General features: G+C 43.0%; 2 protein-coding genes and 1 long non-coding RNA gene across 3 annotated transcripts; 1 reads left to right on the forward strand and 2 right to left on the reverse strand.

Annotated features, from left to right (window-relative positions):
* Positions 1 to 6: 6 nt before the first annotated feature.
* On the forward strand, positions 7 to 6,616 carry LOC133107998 (uncharacterized). The gene is made up of 4 exons (XR_009704635.1): positions 7 to 74; positions 554 to 704; positions 5,232 to 5,405; positions 5,770 to 6,616. It is a non-coding gene; the product is annotated as an uncharacterized LOC133107998 (long non-coding RNA).
* Positions 3,681 to 9,211, reverse strand: LOC133107997 (extracellular calcium-sensing receptor-like). Its single transcript, XM_061217381.1, has 6 exons — positions 9,087 to 9,211; positions 7,178 to 7,469; positions 5,593 to 6,396; positions 5,190 to 5,417; positions 4,880 to 5,003; positions 3,681 to 4,588 (listed from the first exon to the last, which is right to left on the reverse strand). Exons 1-6 carry the CDS (start codon positions 9,194 to 9,196, stop codon positions 3,681 to 3,683), a joined length of 2,466 nt encoding a protein of 821 aa, XP_061073365.1. The 5' UTR covers positions 9,197 to 9,211.
* A 4,703-nt stretch (positions 9,212 to 13,914) lies between these two features.
* On the reverse strand, positions 13,915 to 18,857 carry LOC133108150 (extracellular calcium-sensing receptor-like). Its single transcript, XM_061217583.1, has 6 exons — positions 18,673 to 18,857; positions 17,475 to 17,766; positions 16,220 to 17,023; positions 15,827 to 16,054; positions 15,142 to 15,265; positions 13,915 to 14,825 (listed from the first exon to the last, which is right to left on the reverse strand). The coding sequence occupies exons 1-6, from the start codon at positions 18,780 to 18,782 to the stop codon at positions 13,915 to 13,917; spliced, it is 2,469 nt and encodes an 822-aa protein (XP_061073567.1). The 5' UTR covers positions 18,783 to 18,857.
* Between the last annotated feature and the right edge of the window lie 4,652 nt (positions 18,858 to 23,509).

Genomic DNA, 23,509 nt, shown 5'->3' on the forward strand with positions numbered 1-23,509 from the left:
TCTCATCTTCCTCCTCTCCCCAACTGGTCACATTGAAATAGTTATTAGGTTTGTTGTTCTGGGTTGCTGCATTGGTAAGGGTGAACTGCTATGTTTGTTGATCTTTGTTGATCTTGTTTGGTTTTGTTTATTATGTTGGCCTGAGTTCACCCTGAGATTTAATGCAATTTGTATCAGTTTTGATCCTAGCTAATTAAATATTGGTTCTTTTTCACATTCATTCAGTTGTCCTTCTGGTTGCTTGGGACTTGGGGAAGATGGGGGTCCCTTTTGCATGTTATGTCTTAGACGCCTCTAGACTGGGGCATAACATGAATTGGGGGCTCGTCTAATGTTTTTTTTTTTTTTTTTTTTTTTTGCGCTTTGTTGTAAGTTTGAGTAGTTTTTTTTTCTGGTTGGCAGTTTTTCCTTGGCTATGGGGAAGTAATTGGGGGATTATGGAGTTTATACTGGATAATTTTGTGACCAGTCCTTCATGGGGACAACTTGATATATGTGGGAAAGGAGATTTGCTGAATGTGGCTAAATATTATGAGGTTGATGTGTCATACAGTGCCGGGAAGGAGAACTGAAGCATGCTTTGTGTGAGAAGCTGATGGAGAAAGGTGTGCTGCCTTCATTAGCTGCGGCTGCGAGGGAGGCGGAGAAAGCCAGACCGGAAGTGGATGGGAAAGTGGTGGAGGCTGCCGGCGTGTTCACTGCTGGTATGGAGCCTGAACCGACCTTTGATCCTCTAGTAGGTAAAATGTCCACCGAGGATCTCCGCATAACTCTCCAAATAAAGGAGGTGGAGACTACCAATAAACAGCTTGAAGTGCAGGCACTGTATCTCCGGATCAGGGCTCTGGAGCTTGAGAGAGGAGCACCTATTACCTCCAACACAACATCTAGTAGCCAAAGCATTTTTCCTAGTACTGCTGGGTTTGATATTAGCAAGCATATAGCATTAGTCCCTCCATTTCGTGAGTCTGAAGTAGATTCCTATTTCGGCGCTTTTGAGCGCATAGCAGCTGCATTAAAGTGGCCCCTGGAGTTCTGGTCAGTTTTATTACAGTGTAGACTTGTGGGAAAAGCCCAAGAGGTTTGTGCGAGTCTGTCAATTGACCAGAGTCTTGATTACGAAACTTTGAAAAACTGTGCTGCAGGCTTATGAAGTTGTTCCTGAAGCCTACCGTCAGATTCAGAAATAGTGATAAAACTGCCAACCAGACATATGTGGAATTTGTGCGCGATAAGAGTATGTTGTATGATAAGTGGTGCCAGTCATGCAATGTGAAAACTATGGCAGAGATGAGGGTGTTAATTCTGGTGGAGGAATTTAAAAATTGTTTGCCCGAGCGAATCGTTGTCTATTTAAATGAGCAAAAAGTGTCATCTGTGACCAATGCAGCAGTTCTGGCCGATGAGTTTATTTTAACTCATAGGAAAGTGTTTTCTATGCCAGCATCCCGCGGCATGAGTGAAATACCTGAGTGTAAATATCGCCAATATTTGTGCGTAAAGGCGCATCACAAATCACTGGTGAGAGCCGCGAGTGTTTCTATGGTCACGAGCCAGGTCATTTGATTGCTGTCTGCCCCAGTCTTAAAAAAAAAAAAAAAACAATCAAATTTTAATAAAGCTCCTGCGGGTGTGGGTTTTATTAAAACTGCGTTTCCTCCTGAGAAATCCTCCGACTCTACGCCTGAAATTGAGAGAAATGAAGGTACAGCTGCCTACCATTCGTTTGTGTTGGATAGTGTCCTGCCATTTTCAAACGAGACCTCATGTAAATCTGATTTGTTGGTTTGGGGCATTAAAATGAGTGTACTTAGAGCGCCATTACATATGGTACATTTGCACTCGCCTCTTGTGACAGGATACGTTAAAGTTGCCGTGCGTTCGCGGTTTCCGATCAGTGGTGTCATTTATTTTGGGTAATGATTTGGCCGGAGGAAATGTGTTTCCTCCACCTGAAGTTGTCAATGTTCCCATTTCGGCTGCACCCGTATCTGTTCCCCCCGACTCGTCGGTGCCAAATGTTTCCTGTGTGCACCCTTACGCGCGCTCAAGCTCGTAAACTAGGTGAAGTTGTGGATTTGTCTGAGTCATTTATGGCTACTGTAGTGTCGAGGACCCGGCCCTAGGCCCCCCTGATGAGAGATTGACGGGGGATGGGTTAGAAAGGAATGCATTGTTCACCCCTCGCACACGCCATCGAGGTGGTAGTAAGAACGCCCGTAAGAAGAAAAATATGTGGTTCACAGATAATGAGCAGCCATACTTGTCAGTAGAGGAGTCTGAAGTCGGGGGACTTAGATTTAGGGTTTTAAGGAGCAAAGTTAAAGTTCTGACTGAGAATACCCCAACCCTACAGGGGAGGGGCACAATGCCTGGCTAAAGGGAAAAAAAACAAGGAAAATGGAAGGGATGTCAATACCGAAAGAATATTAAGAGGCTTTAAGGGCCTTCCTGATTATAGCACAAATAATTTATCGGATAGATTCAAAGGACTAGAAAGAATAGAAGAGTTGGAGGATGATTTACACTCAGCTATTGGCTGGATGTCCTTTGTAGATCCCTTAAGGCGCCGCGGAGAGGGGCACCTGAAGAGTGTGTTGAGATGGTGGAGGGCACTAACTTCTGGCTTGTATGAAGTCAAAGTTTGGAGAGAGTCCAAGGAGATATTATGACAGGGAGACAAATACCAGTGATGAATAGGTTCATTAAAAATTACATGAGCTAGTGTTTTTCCACTCGTATATTAAGATGGTGGAAATTCCCAAACCGGAGGGGCACATGAAATAAAATATTGGGGAAATTTCCTTTGAGGTATGAGAAAATGACAATTGGAAAAACAGAAATAATTAATATGATCATTAAAAAACAAGTTGCATAAGAGATAAATGTCTTCCCGCTTGAAATATTGGGGACATCTCTTATCAAAAAGGTAAACTTTTGTATGCAAAAAAGATATATAAGGAATAAGCTTTTAGACCTTAGGATGGGATCTTAGAATTTTGCTTCAAAAGATATCTACGAGCTGTTGAAGAGAGAGCAACGCAAGACAGCTGTAGTCAAGCTGGAGTGGCGCGCTCCCTCTAAAAATGCAACTAAAAATGTGTGATATGTAAATCTGTATTTCATTCACATGAAAAGCAAGTTATGTATGGCAATGCGTCTATGCATGTCCATATTGTAACTGCATATGTGGTTTTTTATTTTATTTTATTTATTTTGGTCCATGGACATGCGAGTCAGTGTATCAGTTCCAAACAGTGTATATAATAAGAGAAATATTATCTTTTGGCTGTAGGGAGGATGTTTTTGCTGATTGAGCAATAGTATGTGGATGTGCAGGTATGAAACTGCATTTAGTTCAATATAAAGAGATGTGGTCTGAAAGGACCAACCCACTTTAGTGACACTGTACAAGGCTTCATACACACTGCTCAGGATCCTCCACCTACCACAGCCACGATACGTTGGAAAGAATTAATCATTTGAGCTGTAAAACTCACCATATCACATTGAATGTTTCATTTAGAAAAATAAAAGCAATTTTTCACAATTGAAATCCTTCACAAATATGTATTTTTTACATTAAGATAAATTTATGGCATTGAATTTACATAATTTCAGCCACATTTAAAACAAATAGATTAATAACTTTAATACATAACTTTGATATAATTATGTTACTACTTTGCGGGCTCTCTGCCCATCAAGGCCTTCTTGGTGTTTTTCTCTGGATGCAGCAGAATGATGAAGCATTTTGGTGCAAATATTGCTCCCAGGAGCCCAAAACTGGAGGCCAGGATGGCAAATACCTCCACTGCATCAGAATACTTTCCTGGAGAGCTGACGTAGGCAGGGACAAAGGCGATCCAGACGGCACAGAAGATGAGCATGCTGAAGGTGATGAACTTGGCCTCGTTAAAATTGTCAGGCAGATTCCTTGCCAGGAAGGCCAGCAGGAAGCTGACGGCTGCCAGCAGACCGATGTAGCCAAGCAGGGCACTGAACCCGGCGATCGACCCTACTGCGCACTCATAGATGATCTTAGCTTTCTGGGAGCGGGTGTTTTTGGAGGGCATAGGCGATGCAGTCGTCAGCCATACCACACAGATGACTGCCTGGATGACAGTGAAGGCCAGCACAGTGCCCCTCTGCTGCTGCACGCCAAACCACTTCATCGCATTCCCGCCCGGTCGTGCAGCCCTGAAGGCCATCACCACCACGATGGTCTTAACCAGGATGCAGGAGATGCTGAGGGCGAAACTGATCCCGAACGCGGCATGCCTAAGCTGGCAGGTCCACCGTTGAGGCTGGCCAATGAACAGCAAGGAGCACAGGAAGCAAAGTGTGAGTGACAGCAGCAGCAGGAAGCTCAGCTCGGAGTTGTTGGCCTTCACCACCGGTGTGTTCCTGTGCCAGGCAAACACGGATAGGGTAACTGCACAGATGCATGCCCCGAACACCGAGATGGTCGTTAGGGAGATCCCCAGGGGTTCCTGGAAGGAGAGAAACTCAATTTCCTTGGGCACACAGTGGTCACGGAGTTGGTTTGACCAAAAGTCCACTGGACACCTGTAGCACTCGCGGGAATCTGTGACAGAGGAGTTGAAACTAATAACACACCTGCAGCCTAAAAGCAGGGGGTCTCTAGATCCATGTGTCTAGTGTTTGAGAGAGGCCTCAGATGTGAGTTAGTTCTGAGTTGTGAGACTCTAATATCAGAAAATATATTTCCAAAAGAGAAACATCCAGCAGTTACACCAGGGCCATGTATGATTAGACTGAGACTAGATTTTAGTCTAAAGTTAGTTTTGGTAAATGAAATAATCTATTTTGTAAGAGCAGAGAAATATTTTCTTCTCTGCTGTGTGGGTGGACTGACCTGTCTGGTTGCTGATCTCCCCATCTGCGCAGGGCAGGCAGTCAAAGCAGCAGACTGGCTCGCCCTTCCTTATCGCCCTCCTGGTGCCTGGGGGGCAGGGCTCACTGCAGATGGAGTGTGGGGGCTGGCGGAAAATTTCATTATAAGAATAGCACCATTCTTTACATTTATGGCACATTTCTATTGATCAGTAAATGCACAACTATTGTATGGACTTAATATGAAACCAAATGCAGTTTATGTGACCATAAGTACAAATATGTGCTGCCTAAACAGACGTTTTTGTATGTAAAGAGGGATAGGGGCTTGCATTATGGGACTCGAAATTCCAGAAGATGTTTTCTTCTTCCAGCAGGAGCTTCTGTCCAGGAGGAGAAGATTCGTCAAACACCCCGACCGTCACAGTCTTGATGGTCCCGTCTGCTGCCCTCTGCCAGTTCATCACATCGTAGATGGCCAGGGCATCACCATTTTTATCAAAGGACACTTGGTCACCGAAGCTGGTGGTAAAATTAACCCTTTGCAGGTAAGGCACCAGCTATACAGAGGGCAGACAGAGGAGGACTCATAAGAAAAATATAAGAGAGTTTTTTTTAAAGAAAAAGACATGAGCAGAATGCTGTCACATGCAGATACGGAGATGGGGGCATTATAGGAGGTGTAAATTATCAGATTTGTGGTGCTGTACATCATACTAAAAATGACCACCTCACCTGCCAGGGTTGCAGAGTGTGTAGTTCTACACAGGAATGTCCTGGGAAGGGCCCTGTCCCAGGCTTGCACCCCAGTAGATCATCCAGGGCATGTGCCAGGGCATAAACTGCTTTGTAAACATTGTAGGAGTGCCTGAGTGATGACACGTCACTGTATGCCGACTCTGTGCCCTCCAGACTTTCTTGTCCTGTGCACACCTTGTCCGGGGAGTCTGCCTTGAACTTACAGCTGAACATCTCCTCCCAGAACATGCTCACCATGTTGTTGCCAGGATCAAAGTCAGGGCGGAGACTAAGTAGGAAGTCCTGGAGCCCTGGGATATCTCCCCTACGGATGGCGATGCCCAGGGCCCCGCCCAAAAATGGCAACAGCTGGCTGGTATGGAAGACGCTTGAAGTGGCCCAGGCCTCACTAGCGATCCACTGCCGCTCAGTCAGGTTCTGTAGGGCTATCTCCTCAGTGAGGGGCAATAGGTATGCTGACGGAGAGAATGCCACCACCACCCTTGCTGTGGAGCGGCGGATGATGCCTACGATCTGCCGGATCTTGGCCTGGTCATTGTCATGGGGCAGCATCTCAGAGAAGGCCACACATCCAAAGCGGCTGACCTCCTGGTGAAAGGATTGAGCTGCGTGCACCCCATAATCATCATCGCTGAACAGGAGGCCCACCCACTTCCAGCCGTAGCGCTCCAGGATCTGCACCATGGCTCTGACCTGGAAGGCATCACTGGGAATGGTTCTGAAGAAGGAGGGATACTGCTGCCTGTCACTCAGGCAGGCACATGTGGCAAAGTAACTCACCTGGGGGAAGACAAAAGATATTGAGGCACCAACAGTTTAGAGACCTCCTCAAACACCTCCATTTTATAGCATACACCTTTACCATAGTACGCTTGTATACAAAGCAGAACGAAGCTGTAAAGGAGTCAGTCCTCCTGGGCTCCTGTTTACACATCATGTAAAATTTTATATTTTGTTATGACTGCCTTCACTCGTCCTGAACTACCTTAATAAAACAAAACCAAGCTTACTTGAGTTAATTTATCAATTGATTTCAGTTGCGCACTATTGGAAAGAACTAGAAGAGATTTATCACTGGTGAAATTAAACTTGTGCATCAAAACTTAAAATGTCAGATTCAAGCATTATGGTGGCTTGAATCAAACTATTGGTTTTACTGCATTATAATTATTTTTTAAATAATGAATTGGATGAAAAGAGTGTTAATAAATAAAAATGTGATCTTATACCACAGAGAGGCATCATGTATTATAATTCTGCTTTGGATGGAAAAATGATAATGGAAAGTTTTGCTCTGTTCATTTGAAGTTTACTCTGAAGGGAACTATAATTTATTTCTTGGGGAAAATCCCATTCATTTCACACAGATGTAGTTTCACACACATTCATGAGATGGATATTACATTGTCTAGACAGTCATACATCAGCTACTTTTGGAATTCACAAATGTAATGAGAAAGTGCCGTTATGGTTAAATTCAAAGCCACCCTCCTGTATGAAACAGAGAGCTAAAAAGGGCAGCTGGACTGTGGACCAGGATTGGTCCTCCATCTTACAGTACCATGGGAACACGGAATAGGCCCAGCACACTGGAGATGGCGATGGAGTGGGTGGAGGTTGGATCACCCACGATGCCCAGAACCGGGGGTGACCCTGTGCATCGCATGTTAGAGAAGGACTCCTCTGTACCACTGACCAGTGCTGTGGCTGCACGGAACGCAACGGCAAGTTTCACACAGTTATCATAGAGATGGAATCCCAGGGTGATATTGGGCAGCAGGTTGGGATTTCTGTTGATTTCCTCAATTGCAAAGACCATGGTTTGCGCTGCTTGGAACCCTCGAAAACTAATCCTGAAATAGGAGAGGTGGAAACTGGACGATGAAGATTTTTTTTTCAAATATAATAATTGTATGAATGGATTAAACTGTTAATTATGTAGGATTCATGCAGATATTTCACAAACAAACAGAAACAAATTCATGATGTATGTAGTAGTGTAAAGTATGTGGTCACATATAACTATTATATTGCGTTGATTTGTTCTGGGTGTGCTGATGAGACATATCTGAAAATATTGACACTTTTTAAACTCATTTACCACAATTCTATGACATTTATATGTACATATACCCTCACCAAGCACTTTTTTACTTTATTACACCTACTTATTCATGCATTTATCTAATCAGCCAATTGTGTGGCAGCAGTGCAATTCATACAATCATGTAGATACAGGTCAGGAGCTTCAGTTAATGTACACATTCATGATGAGAATGAGGAAGAAATGTGATCAAAGTCACTTTGACCATGGACTGATTGTTGGTGGCAGACAGAGTGGTTTGAGTATCTCAGAAACTGCTGTTCTCTTGGGATTTTCACGCACACTTGTCTCTAGTTTGCAAAGAATGGTGCAACAAACAAAACCAAAAATCCAGTGAACAGCAGTTCTGCAGACAGAAACACCTTGTTAATGTGAGACGTCAGAGGTGAATGGCCAGACTGGTCAAAGCTGACAGGAAGGTGACAGAAACACAAATAATAGCAGAAGAGCATCTCAGAACACACAATGCATCATAACTGTGGATAAGTGGATAGGCTAGAGCAGTAGAAAAAGTAAAAAAAAAACAAAAGAAGTCTAATAAATACCAAATAAAGTGCTCGGTGAGCATATATAGACACATAGCACACTTGGAAGAGAGTTTTCAGCACTACTGACATTTTAATTCATACACGAGTAAATGATCTTTTGAAATGGTTGAGCGTTTTGTTTGGTCTAAGTCTAGAATACCTCTACTATGCTATAACGACCCAAAACACATTAGTATTTCACTCCGTTGTTATTTTTTGTTTCCATTTCATATCAAAACATTTAGCTCGAGATGTTCAGATTTGTCATGTGAATGTCATGTGAATGTCATGTGAATGTCATGGGCTATCAGTCCTAGTATCCATAACTTTGTATTTACATCTAGGTACACAAGGTCACATCGTAATAATCACTTTCACCAATTGGGTAAATGAGGTATTCTGGAAATATCAAACTGTGGATGGGTATTTTAGGAGTAAACATGTCATGAAGGAGAAAATATGAAGTTAACACTTAACATTATAGTGCACTGATTCCTCCGCAATATATACATGTAAACAGTGTCACAAATGTTGTCATTTTTCATTATCACAGTGTAGCTACACTGTTATCATGTTAACCCTAACCATCCCCCTATGTATAGAATTTTTTTATGTAGTCATCTAACAATGAGTAAATTCATGTTACACTGTACTTAGATAATTGAGTTAACAGAGCAATGTGCTAAGTGTTAAATGCAATGTAAAATGTGGTACTGGAAAGGGGTTTAGAGAACAGGTTCAATTTTATTCCATTTTTTTTTTTGGGTCTGAAAATATGGAAAAGACTGAAGAATCGCATCCCTGCTGGTTGTCTGATGTCTGGGAGCAGAGTGACTCACCTCTCACATCTCAGCTGGTCTGGCTCGGCTGTTAAAGACAGGTCAGGGAACACTGTCAGGAAGTGCACCTCAAACAGCCCCCCAAGAATCACGTCCCCCTTGCGGTACATCCCATTCAGACTGAAGCGCTCCCGTAGTCGGCAGGCTGTCTGAGGAGCAGCAGAGGCGCAGGCCAGGGCCAGGTTCAGACACAAAGAGAGCACAGGCCTCATCTCTGCCACAGACTTCCCCCAATTCACTGCCTGGCATCTACGTCACACTTTTATAGAGTACACAGTCCTGCCCCCTCTGGAGACCAGTGCTTTCAGGCACATTGTGCCGGTCTTTAACCCTTCTTAAGAATACTGCTGGGCACCACTGGGGTGGTGCTCCACTGGCTCGGTCAGGTCAGAATTTTTTTTATTAGTTTTGTGATTACAGTTAAAATTGCAGAGAGTGATTCAATTCTACTAAAAGTTTTTACTTCAGGATATTGGTGTTGGTGAGGCAGTATTATTGGAGGGGCATCATTTCATTGCCATCCAAAAAAAACTTTCAAACCCCTTTTTCAAATTTCTCTGCTTTCAGATTAATTCCATATTCTGCGAACAATTTCATATATAGTTTTGTCATAACAAGCCCATTCCAGATCTTAAAAACTGACCCTCACTTATCAGTGTTGCTGCAATGTAATTGTATTTAGGTGAATTGAAAGTAAACTGCTGTTCAGAGGACAGAGCCTCAACTGCAGGTCCATTCCTGAGATGTCATGTACAATACACAAAGCAGCCTGTAGATGGCAATCGCATGCAGCAGGTGACAGTCCTGTTACTCCCTACATCAACTCACGGGGCTCATTCCAATCCAAATTTTTCTCTTTAGTTACCCCTAGCTCCACCCATCAGGAGAGGCTTGGAAAAGATTAAAGGAAAATAAATAAAGACAGGGAAATTCAATTGATTGGAATGAGCACACTGTCCTGGTGTGTATTTCTGGCTAATCAGTACCAGTCATTACACAGGAGAAAAGAAAATTCTAGTATATGGATTTGGGGCCTATAATTCAAGCTGGACTAGCAGCACAGATCCTTTGTGCCCGTGTCATCAGCCTAGCATCCTCGTCGTCCACCCATGCATTCACCCCATTGAGATATGCACTCAGTAAGCACTTTATTTGGTATTTATTCTGTTGCTGCAGCCTATCCACTTTCAGGTTTGACGTGTTGTGTGTTCAGAGATGCTCTTCTGCATACCACTATTATGTGTGCTTATTTGCGTTACTGTCACCTTCCTGTCAGTTTTAACATAACGTAACATAAGGCCATGGTGAGAGCAGACCATTCAGCCCAGCAATGCTCGCCTTTTCCTACCCCAAAGTGTACCTACTGCCTAGTTTTCCTGAAAGCTAAATTGGATCTAACACCGTATCAAGCCAGGTCTTGACAATCTCCAGTGTTTCTGCCTCCACTGGCAAGCTATTCCACACATTGACCATTGTGTGAAAAAGCGCAGTGTGAAACAATTTTTCCTAATATCTGTACGGAATTTCTCCTTCGCCAATTTCCATTTGTGCCATCTTGTTCTGCTAACTGAACTGACAAATTGCCTATAATTCACTTTGTTGATCTCTTTAATTTGTTTAAAAGCCTCAATCAAATCCCCCCTAAGCCTCCATTTACTAAGCTTAAAGAGACTAAGCATCTTAATTCTATCCTCCTCACTCTTATCTTTAAAACATGGAGTCAATCTGGTTGCCCTTCTCTGAACTTTTTCCAGTACCTCTATATCCTGAACTGCACACAGTACTCCAAGTATGGTCTAAAAAGAGTAATAGTGTATAACTTCCTTGTTCTTATACTCGAAACTCCTGGCTAAGTATCCTAGCATCCTAATGACCTTTTTCCACTGTGACCGCACATTGAATAGAACCTGAAAGGCTTTGGCCAACTATTACCCCCAGGTTTTTTTCAACTAGAGCACTATCCAATTTTATACCCCCCATGAAGCAATCCTGCCTTATATTTGTATTTCCCATGTGTAGAACTTCACATTTAGTTGAAGTGAATTTAATTAGCTAAGTTTATGCCAACTTCCGGATTCTATTTAAGTCTTCCTGGATTACTTTAGTAGATTGCATACTGTTTGTCAAACCTCCTAGTTTCGTATCATCTATAAATTTAACTAAATTACTTTCAATGCCTATTGTCAACATAATTTATGTAAATAAGGAAGAGCAGTGGCCCCAGCACCGATCCCTGTGGGACACTTCCCACAATACCCTGCTCGGATAAGGACCCTCATACTTCTACGCTATACTTCGAAATTCCTACCGTCCTCATTTTGATAATGAGTTTGTCATGTGGTACCTTATCATGTGGTGTCATCAAAACACTTGGTAGATTCCTCAAAGAATGCCAAAAGGTTTGTCAGGCATGGCACAGCATGCTGGCTATCCCTTAGAATGTTATTATTTTTCATGAATAATTCCAGTTTGTCTTTGTCACAGACTAGCGCCGCGACAAGACTAACACTATTACAGACATGCAACACAAACACCGCAACACAACACGCTTTACATTTTAAACTGAATGGCAATAAACAATGCACAGCGCCTGCATTTAAAAATGTTTGTCCCGCATAAAACAAAAGGTTTACCTGGGTCCGCTCAATCCTGGTGTCACAACCCAAACAGGAAGTGACGGGAACCAGGTGGTAATTATGGAGGGTGGTTAGCGGGAACTAGGTAAGGGGGGAATTTGAATGGTACATAAATGATCATTTTCATTTCTGTTTAGTACCCCCTTGTTATTTTTGTGTGTTTAGCTGTTTGTTATTATTGTCATGGCCATGTGTGTTATGTACTGTTTGATCATTTTCTGTTTTATTTTGTTAATTGATTGTATTTATTTTTTGTGCATGGAAGGCATAGCTCTAGGAGAGAGCTGAGGAGGGCTCTTTTTGTTTGAGTTGGTGGGCTTTGTAATGGGCCTACTTTTGAGGTACACGCCATTTTCATTAGCATTTTCTTTTTTTTGGTGTAAAGTTGTTTTTTTTCTTAGTTTATTATTATTATTATTATTATTTTGGTTGTCACTGTAAATATTTCTGCACTGCCACCATTGCACCTGAAAATAAAATACACCTTCAGCACCTCATCACCGTAGTCCCTCGTCCTTCGTATCTTCCACCCTCGGTGCACCCGAACAGTCTTGTTAGACTTTTGACGAGTCTGGCCATTCTCCTCTGACCCCTCTCAGTAACAAGGTGTTCTGTCTGCAGAACTGCTGCTCCCTGGATGTTTTTTGTTTTTTGCACCATTCTCTACAAACTCTAGAGACTGTTGTGTGTGAAAGTCCCAGGAAATTAGCAGTTGCTGAGACACAAACCACCCTGTCTGGCACCAACAATTATTCCACAGTTAAAGTCACTTAGATACATTTTTTTTCCACATTATGTTGATGTTAAAATTAACTGAAGCTCCTGACCTGTATCTCCGTGATTTTATGCATTGCACAGCTGCCACAACATTGGTTGATTAGATCATCGCAAGTAGGTGTTCCTAATAAATTGCTCAGTGACTATATAAGAACATGGATTCCTATTGGAGCTGGTCAATGGCTCCAGAAGTATGCAAACAAGACTGAATTACAGTTAGAAATAGCCTACTTGACATTACATTCATGCATTGCCAGATGCATTTATCCTAACCGATGTACAATATAGTGCATGGCAATGGTCACTGGAATAAGTACAAACAAATTACAATAAATAAATTACAAATATTCTATCATATAGGAGCATGCTCCCAAGCCATGAAATGTTAACAGAAACATTGGGGGCTATAACTTAATTATAATCAAACTATTACGACATGGCTCAGGCAGTAAGAGCAGTCGGAGGGTTGCTGGTTCGATCCCCTGCCCGGGCTGTGTCGAAGTGTCCCTGAGCAAGACACCTAACCCCCAAATGCTCCTGACGAGCTGGTTGGGGCCTTGCATGGCAGCCAATCACCGTGAGTGTGTGTATGAATGGGTGAATGGAGAAGCATCAATTGTACAGCGCTTTGGATGAAGGCGCTCTATAAATGCCTGCCATTTACCATTTGCCATTTAATTATAATTGAGCTACCCTATTTTGGAGACAGATCGTCAGGGTGTGTACCTTATATTCTCATACCGTGCAATGCAACAATAATATCTCGTCTTTCATTGTTGATACATGTGCGATAAGATTCAAATAACTGTAATAAGACCGATATTCCGTCCTACGATATTCCTTACAGCATGTGCAGAATTTCAGTTTGGTGAAGCAAAAAGCAGTTGGTAGCAATCTTGGCAAAGTAGACCTATGCATGTGTTTTAGCATGTCTATAAGTGCATATTTGTATGTGTGTGTGTGTGTGTACGTGTTCATTTGTTGCTCCAGATACATCCGAGTCAGTGTATCAGAGTGAGTGTATATATTAACAAGATAAATATTATTGATGTTTTTACTGATTGAGCAACAGCATCTGAATGTGCAGGTATTAAAATGCATGTAGTTCAACATAAAGAGATGTGGTCTGACAGGACCAACCCCCTTTTGTGACACTATACAAGGTTTCATGCACACGGCTCAGGATCCTCCACCTACCACAGCCAAGACACGTTGGGGAGCTGTAAAACTCACCATATCACACAAAATATTTATTTTACACTCAAGAAAAGCAATTTTGCATGATTAAAATCCACGATAAATATTTTTTTGTTACATTAAGATAAATGCATGACATTGAATTTATATAATTTCAGCCATATTTAAAACAAATAGATTAATAGATTTAACTTTCAACTATAATAGATAACTTTGATTTACTTCTTTGCAGACTCTCTGCCCATCAAGGCCTTCTTGGTGTTTTTCTCTGGATGCAGCAGTATGATGAAGCATTTTGGTGCAAATATTGCTCCCAGGAGCCCAAAACTGGAGGCCAGGATGGCAAATACCTCCACTGCATCAGAATACTTTCCTGGAGAGCTGACATAGGCAGGGATAAAGGCGATCCAGACGGCACAGAAGATGAGCATGCTGAAGGTGATGAACTTGGCCTCGTTAAAATTGTCAGGCAGATTCCTTGCCAGGAAGGCCAGCAGGAAGCTGACGGCTGCCAGTAGACCGATGTAGCCAAGCAGGGCACTGAACCCGGCGATCGACCCTACTGCACACTCGTAGATGATTTTGGAGTTCTGGGAGTGGGTGTTTTTGTAGGGAATCGGTGACGCAGCAGTCAGCCATACCACACAGATGACTGCCTGGATGACAGTGAAGGCCAGCACAGTGCCCCTCTGCTGCTGCATGCCAAACCACTTCATCGCGTTCCCACCCGGCTGTGCAGCCTTGAAGGCCATCACCACCACAATGGTCTTGACCAGGATGCAGGCGATGCTGAGGGCAAAACTGATCCCGAATGCGGCATGCCTAAGCTGGCAGGTCCACCGTTGAGGCTGGCCAATGAACAGCAAGGAGCACAGGAAGCACAGTGTGAGTGACAGCAGCAGCAGGAAACTCAGCTCGGAGTTATTGGCCTTCACCACCGGTGTGTTCCTGTGCCGGGCAAACACAGATAGGGTAACTGCACAGATGCAAGCCCCCAACACCGAGATAGTCGTCAGGGAGATCCCCAGGGGTTCCTGGAAGGATAGAAACTCGATTTCCTTGGGCACACAGTGGTCACGGAGTTGGTTTGACCAAAAGTCCACTGGACACCTGTAGCACTCGCGGGAATCTGTGACAGAGGAGTGGAAATAAATAACATGACTCAGGCCTAAAAGCAGGGAGGAGGGCGTTATCTAGATCCATGTGTCTAGCGCTTGAGAGAGGCCTCAGATATGAGTTAGTTCTGAGTGGTGAGACTCTAACATAAGAAAGTATATTTCCAAAAGAAAAACATCCAGCAGTTACACCCGGGCTATGTGATTTAGACAAAGATTAGATCAGACTGCGGTCCTGAGGCCGTTTTGGGTAACAAAATCACGAGGACATCTAATCCATTTTGTAAGGGCAGAGAAATATTTTGTTCTCTGCTATGTGGATGCACTGACCTGTCTGGTTGCTGATCTCCCCATCTGCGCAGGGCAGGCAGTCAAAGCAGCAGACTGGCTCGCCCTTCCTTATCGCCTTCCTGGTGCCTGGGGGGCAGGGCTCACTGCAGACAGAACGTGGGGGCTGGTGGAAATTTTAATTATAAGAATACTACCGTTCTTTACATTTATAGCACAGTTCTGTTGATGAGCACATGCACAACTATTGGATGGACTTTATATGAAACCAAATACAGAGGAGAGCTGTTTTTGTATATAAAGAGGGGTAGGGGTTGGAGCCGCGAAAGCGCAAAAGGTTAAGGGTTGCAGTTTGTTGCACACCGAGGACCGGGGTTTGATTCCCGGTCCTGCCAAAAGCCATGTTTGGCTGGCTCTCGTGGAGCAGTATAATTGGCTCACTGCTCCAGAGGGAGGGACTTGGCAGGGTTAGCGGATCGCCATGCACAACAGCACCCCAGGCACCTCAGGATCACGGTCACAAGCATGGGACGAGACGACTTGAAGAAGGTTAAAGTCTCCTTCGGGTTGCCGAGGGACGGGGTGTGGGCGGTGTATCCCCCAGGGGTGTACCCGTCAGCTAACACTAATTGGATTAGATGTGTTACAACTGGCTACCAAATTGGGAGAAAAATGGAAAAATCGGAAATTAATGTATATATATAAAAAAAGAGGGATAGGTGTTTACTTTATGAAATTCAAAATTCCAGAAGATGTTTTCTTCCTCCAGTCGGAGCTTCTGTCCAGGAGGAGCAGATTCATCAAACACCCCGACTGTCACTGTCCTGATGGTCCCGTCTGCTGCCCTCTGCCAGTTCATCACATCGTAGATGGCCAGAGCATCACCATTTTTGTCAAAGGACACTTGGTCACCGAAGCTGGTGGTAAAATTTACCCTTTGCAGGTAAGGCACCAGCTACACAGAGGGCAAACAGAGGAGGACTTATAGGAAAAATATAAGAGAGTATGTTAAAAGAAAAATACATGAGCAGAATGCTGCCACATGCGGTCATTATAGGAGGGCATTATAAGAGGTGGAAATGATTTCTATGACCAGACATGACAAAAATGACCACCTCACCTGCCAGGGTTGCAGAGTGTGTAGTTCTGCACAGGAATGTCCTGGGAAGGGCCCTGTCCCAGGCTTGCACCCCAGCAGATCATCCAGGGCATGTGCCAGGGCGTACACTGCTTTGTAAACGTTGTAAGAGTGCCTGAGCGATGACACGTCACTGTATGACGACTCTGTGCCCTCCAGACTCTCCTGTCCTGTGCACACCTTGTCCAGAGAGTCTGCTTTGAACTTACAGCTGAACATTGCCTCCCAGAACATGCTCACCATGTTGTTGCCAGGGTCAAAATCAGGGCGGAGACTAAGCAGGAAGTCCTGGAGCCCTGGGATATCTCCCCTGCGGATGGCGGTGCCCAGGGTCCCGCCCAAAAAGGGCAGCAGCCGGCGCGTATGGAAGACGGCTGCGGTGACCCAGGCCTCGCTAGCGATCCACTGCCGTTCCGTCAGGTTCTGTAGGGCTATCTCCTCGGTGAGGGGCAATAGGTATGCCTGTGGAGAGATTGCCACCACCACCCTTGCCGTGGAGCGGCGGATGATTCCTACGATCTGCCGGATCTTGGCTCGGTCATTGTCATAGGGCAGCATCTCGGAGAAGGCCACACAGCCAAAGCGGCTGACCTCCTGGTGAAAGGATTGGGCTGCGTGCACCCCATAATCATCATCGCTGAACAGGAGGCCCACCCACTTCCAGCCGTAGCGCTCCAGGATCTGCACCATGGCTCTGACCTGGAAGGCATCACTGGGGATGGTTCTGAAGAAGGAGGGATACTGCTGCCTGTCACTCAGGCAGGAACATGTGGCAAAGTAACTCACCTGGGGGAAGACAAAAGATATTGAGGCACTAACAGTTTAGAGACCACCTCAAACACCTCCATTTTATAGCATACACCTTTAGCCTAGGAAGCAATAAAGCATCTATCCCTTATACAGTGACCAGAGACATGAAAGTAAGGTCACAGGCAGGCCATTTACATTATATTGGATGGCAAAATGATATAGGCAAGTTTTGCTGTGTTGATTTGGGTTTTAGTTTAATCGGAAAGGAACTGTAGTTTCTTTTTTGGGAAAAATCCCATTCATTTCACCCTAATACAGTTTCACAAATACACATATTCATGAGACAGACAGAGTCCACACAGCCATACACACATTTTACGACAAAGTGCCGTCATGAATATGTTAAATTCCTCCCCTCCTGTGTGATTCAGACAGCTAAAAGGGCAGTTGCACTGTTGACTGGGATTGGTTCTCCATCATACAGTACCATGGGAACACGGAACAGGCCCAGCACACTGGAGATGGCAATGGAGTGGGTGGAGCCTGGGTCACCCACGATGCCCAGAACCGGGGGTGACCCTGTGCATCTCATGTCAGAGAAGGACTCCTCTGTACCACTGACCAGTGCTATGGCTGCACGGAATGCAATCCCAAGCTTCAAACAGTTGTCATAGAGATGGAATCCCAGGGTGATATTGGGCAGCAGGTTGGGGTTTTTATTGATTTCCTCAATCGCAAAGACCATGGTTGCTGCTGCCTGGAATCCTAGAAGATTAAGCCTGAAATAGGAGAGGTGGAAACTGGATGATGAAGGATTTGTTTGTCATGTCTGTTACTTTAACAAATATAACATGAATGTATTAGTGTGAAGTATGTGGTCACATAGAACTGCACTTTTCGAGAAAATGCCAGTGCAATATTTTGCGTAGGTTTGTTCATCTTACATTACATTAACATTACATTAATGGCATTTGGCAGACGCTCTTATCCAGATTGATGTACAACAAAGTACAAAGTGCATATCCAATACCAGGGATAAGTGCGCTGAAAGACCCAAGAGTGAAGTACAATTTCAACTGCTACCTGCACAACGAAGATAAGATTTGATCATCAGAATTTTTCCAGAATTTAATTTTATTGATTAAAAAAAAGAAAATATTTTTTCAATTGTTGTACTGCAACACGCAAATGCATGAGCAATGTATGAACCACCTACCTAGTCAAATAAAATATCCTAATACATAAATATATTTAAACAATTTTTAAGTAATTTCCCACAATTCTATGACATGTGTATTTATATATATATATATATATATAAATATATATATATATAGACACTTGAACTGGAAATATCAAGCTGTGGATGGGTATATTAGTAATTACACAAAGACACTAAAATGCCATGAAGGAGAAAATAATCATTTAACATTTAACACTTAACATGATAGTGCCTTGATTCCTATGCAATATATCTGTGTAAACACTGTGTAACAAATATTGTCATTTTTCATTATCACACATCCAACAATGAGTGAATTCGAAACACAAAGTGTATATTGTCATGTAAATACCCCCTCCGAAAACGATTTACATGGGTCATCGATTTGGGTTCAAAAATATGGAAAAGATGGAAGAATCACATCCATGCTGGTTGTCTAATGTTTGGGAGTAGAGCGACTCACCTCTCACACCTTGGCTGGTCTGGCTCAGACAAGAAAGACAGCTCAGGGAACACTGTCAGGAAGTTCACCACAAACAGTCCTCCAAGAACCACGTCCCCCTTGCGGTACATCCCATTCAGACTGAAGCGCTCCCAGAGTTGGCAGGCTGTCTGAGGAGCAGCAGAGGCCCAGGCCAGGGCCAGGTTCAGAGACAAAGAGAGCACAGGCCTCATCTCTGCCACAGATATTCTGCCACAGACAATTCACTGCCTGGCATCCATGTCACACATTTATAGAGTACACAGCCCTGCCCCCTCCGGAGACCAGTGCTTTCAGTCACATTGTGCCGGTCTTTAACCCTTCTGCAGAATACTGCTGGGGTGGCGCTGGGGTGGCGCTCCACTGGCTTGGTCAGGTCAAATTATTTAAATGAGTTTTGTGATTACAGTTAAAATGGCAGAGAGTGCTTCAGTGATACAAAAGTCAAATACTGTCTATTTTACTGCACAAAACTGACTACAAACTGTAAACAACTATATTTGCACAACCCCAACGGACTCATGTAATCTCAGTCTGTAGGATTAACATTTTTATTTTAATTCAGGATTTTGGTATTGGTGAGGCAGTACTATTGGAGGGGCATAATTTCATTGTCATCAAACAAAAACTTTCAAACCCCTACAGAACCTGATTAATTCCATATTCTGTGAACAATTTCATCTATAGTTTTGTCATAACAAGCCCATTGCACTCAGATCTTAAAAACTGACCCTCACTTATCAGTGTTGCTGCAATGTAATTGTATTTAGGTGAATTTTAAGTAGACTTCCTCTGTTATGTATGTTATGTATGTGTTATTGTTGGTGCTGTTCAGAGGAAAGAGCCTCAACTGCAGATCCATTCCTGAGATGTCATGTACAATACACAAAGCAGCCTGTAGATGGCAATTGCATGCAGCAGGTGACAGTCCTGCTACTCCCTATACCAGGGATAATCAACTCAAGGGGATCATTCTAATCCCTTGTTCTTTTTCTTTTACTTTGTTTGCCCCTAGCTCCACCCATCGGGAGTGGCTTGGAAAAGATGAAAGAAAAAGAAAAAGAAGTAAAGCCAGGGAAGTTGAGTTGATTGGAATGGGCACACTGTCCTTGAGGGCCGAGAACTTTCGGATTTCCACCCTCACTTTACCAGGGACTCCCTGTTGTGAAGACATTCTAGCTAATCAGTAGCACTAATTATATGGGAGAAAAGAAAACCAGTGCTGGATATAGATTTGTGGCTGAGAATTGATGATCCCTGCCCTACAAACCACACCTGACCTGGTGCTTGTTCCACAAAGCAGGACTACTGATTCATCTCTGTCAGCCCCTTTCTTTTTCTGAATGTCTGATATGAAACATATATTTTCTTGTATGAAATTTTGTTCTGTTACTTCTTCTGTGAATTAATAGAAAACTCTTCAGGCTGGACTAGCAGCACAGATCCTTGGTGGGCGGCCTGTAGCGTAGTGCTTAAGGTAAATGACTGGGCCACGGAAGGTTGGTGGTTCTAATCCTGGTGTAGCCACAATAAGATCCGCACAGCCGTTGGGCCCTTGAGCAAGGCCCTTAACCCTGCATTGCTCTAGGGGAGGATTGTCTCCTGCTTATTCTAATCAACTGTACGTCGCTCTGGATAAGAGCATCTGCCGAATGCCAATAATGTAATGTAATGTAGATCCTTGGTGCCCCAGTGTCATCAGCCCTGTGTTCTCGTTTTTTGACTTATTAAGTCTTCTGCTGCTGTACCCTATCCACTTAGAGGTTTGACGTGTCGTGTGTTCAGATATGCTCTTCTGCATGCTATTGTTGTGATGTGTGGTTAGAAGTTGTGTGAGTGTTCCCGTTTTCAACAAGTGACCGACCGGTTGGAGCTGCAATCTGTGTTCTGTTGCATACTTATTACTATTATTCTCTTTCCAGATGGATTTCCACATGCTACTCCTGCTACAACTTTTAAGCTAGACATGCCATTCCAACTTCATAAAATCCAGCTTGTTTCAGATCAGTGTGCTTGTACAAAGATTTTTGGGACTCCAAATTGTTTTCCAAATATTTACAGTATTATGGGGATAAATACCCATAGGCAATTCATAAAATAATAAAGCAGTAGCTCTCTTAAGCCCTGTGACGACTTGGCACAGGTGATGCTCATTCAGCCAATACGACACATAGAAAAGTACGTGATGCTATTTCAGCCAATACGACACATAATAGGACAGAGAATAAAATTAAAAGACGCCAGGTTATGCCCCTGAAGCAGGCTACTCCAAGCTGAATAATAATAACAAAATTATCAATAATATTACATCAAATAGGCATCATACATTAATGAAAGATGATTTACATGTAACATATAATGTTGCATTAAAAGTATTTAGTATTTAGCTTGCAGTATCGATTCGTGAAGCCAGTCAGCAGTGTCATTCTATTGGAATCCCTATGCACTTAGTATTATTTCCAAGTAATAAAATACCGCATCCTAAGCCACAAAGAAATGCTTCGCTATATCAAGCAAGTAACATGTTCAGTAGATGAAAACATTTATTATTTGCATATGTACAGTACTGTGCAAAAGTTTTAGGCAGGTGTGAAAAAATTTTGTAACGTAAGAATGCTTTCAAAAATTCAAGAATTTTTATTTTTATCAATTAACAAAATGCAAAGTGAGTGAACAGAAGAAAAATCTAAATCAAATCACTATTTAGTGTGACCACCATTTGTCTTCAATCCGGCATCAATTCTTCTAGGTACACTTGCAAGTCAGGGATTGTAGGCATATTGTCAGGTGTGTGATTAACCAATTATACCAAACAGGAGCTAATGAGCACTTCATGTATATTTTACTAGTTATGGATGTGATGCTTTAACTTGTGGAAGAACCTATGCACTTGTAAGTCATTTTGGATTAAAAGCGTCTGCCAAATTACTAAAATGTAAAATCTAATGATCATCAATTTAACATGTAGGTTGAAAGACAATCATTAACTGAAACAGAAACAGCTGTGTAGGAGGGTTAAAACTGGGTGAGGAACAGCCAAGCTTCCAAGGTAAGGTTGCTGAAGACCTTAATGTCAGAGGTCATACACCATGGCAGGACTCAGCACAGACACAAGCTAGTTGCACTGCATCAGCAAGGTCTCTCTCAGGCAGAAATCTCAAGACAAACAGGGGTTTCCAGATGTGCTGTTCAAGTTCTGTTGAAGAAGCACACAGAAACAGGACCGTAGCTATGTTGAGGACCGTAGACGCAGTGGTCGGCCAAGGAAACTTAGTGCAGCAGATGAAAGACACATCATGCTTACTTACCTTCGCAATCGGAAGATCTCCTGCAGTGCCATCAGCTTAGAATTGGCAGAAACCAGTGGGACCCAGGTACACTCATCTACTGTGCAGAGAGGTCTGGTCAGAAGTGGTCTTCATGGATTGCGGCCAAAAAGCCATACCTCTGACATAGAAACAAGGCCAAGCTACTCAACTATGCATGAAAACACAGGAACTGGGGTGCAGAAAAATGGCAGCTGGTTCTCTGGACTGAGTCAAAATGTGAAATATTTGGCTGTAGCAGAAGGCAGTTTGTTCGCCGAAGGCCTGGAGAGTGGTACAAGAATGAGTGTCTGCAGGCAACAGTGAAGCATGCTGGAGGTTCCTTGCAGGTTTGGGGCTGCAATTCTCCAAATAGAGTTGGGAATTTGGTCAGGATTAATGGTCTCCTCAATGCTGAGAAGTACAGACAGATACTTATCCATCATGCAAGACCATCAGGGAGGCATCTGATTGGCCCCAAATGTATTCTGCAGCAGGACAACGACCCCAAACATACAGCCAATGTCATTAAGAACTATCTTCAGCGTGAAGAAGAACAAAGAGTCCTGAAAGTGATGGTATGACCCCCACAGAGCCCTGATCTCAACATCATCATGACGAGAGCATTTGAGGCTGCCTAAATCCACGGAAGAGCTGTGGCTAGTTCTCCAAGATGTTTGGAACAACCGACCTGCCAGGTTCCTTCAATAACTGTGTGCAAGTATACCGATTTGTATCGTAAGTATATTGATGCTGTTTTGAAGGCAAATGGTGGCCACACCAAATATTGATTTGATTTAGATTTTTCTGTTCATTCACTTCTTCTGTTCAAGCATCTGGTTAATTGATCAAAATAAACTATTAACATTTCTATTTTTGGAAGCATTATTGTACAGCATTTCTTCCATACCTGCCTAAAACTTTTGCACAGTACTGTATCGATTTATATTAATTTAATATTCATATCATTCTTCGTAGGCAGATGGCTCCCTCTCGTGGGTAAAGTTAGTAGTATATCATTTTTAATGTACACTCACTGAGCACTTTATTGGGAACTACTTATTAATGTAATTGTCTAATCAACCAATTGTGTGGCAGCAGTGCAATGCATACAGTCATGCAGATACTGGTCAGGAAATTCAGTTAATGGGCAGGCATCATGCTGTGTTTTGTAACAGCTATGTTTTAATGCATATGTTCAACATAAGAAACTTTAAAATAACTTAAGAATAATATTAGTACAATATAATCATATTTCTGTATATGCCTGATCTACGATGACACAGACCCCATAGTATTTGGATCATTTTAATCAGTTGTGGTTTGCATATCTATTAAATAATATAATCTTTGTATCTGCTGGTCTTTCGGCCTATTAACAAGGGTGAATTGCTCTTTGAATCAGATATAACATCAGTTCCAAAGTTCATTAACCATTTGAAGAGGTGGTTTTTTGGAAAGTTGAATTTTTTTCCAAAACATGCAACTGCAACTAAAAATGTGTGATATATGTA

Source organism: Conger conger, chromosome 13 (genome assembly GCF_963514075.1).
Source record: "Conger conger chromosome 13, fConCon1.1, whole genome shotgun sequence".
Classification (NCBI taxonomy): domain Eukaryota; kingdom Metazoa; phylum Chordata; class Actinopteri; order Anguilliformes; family Congridae; genus Conger; species Conger conger.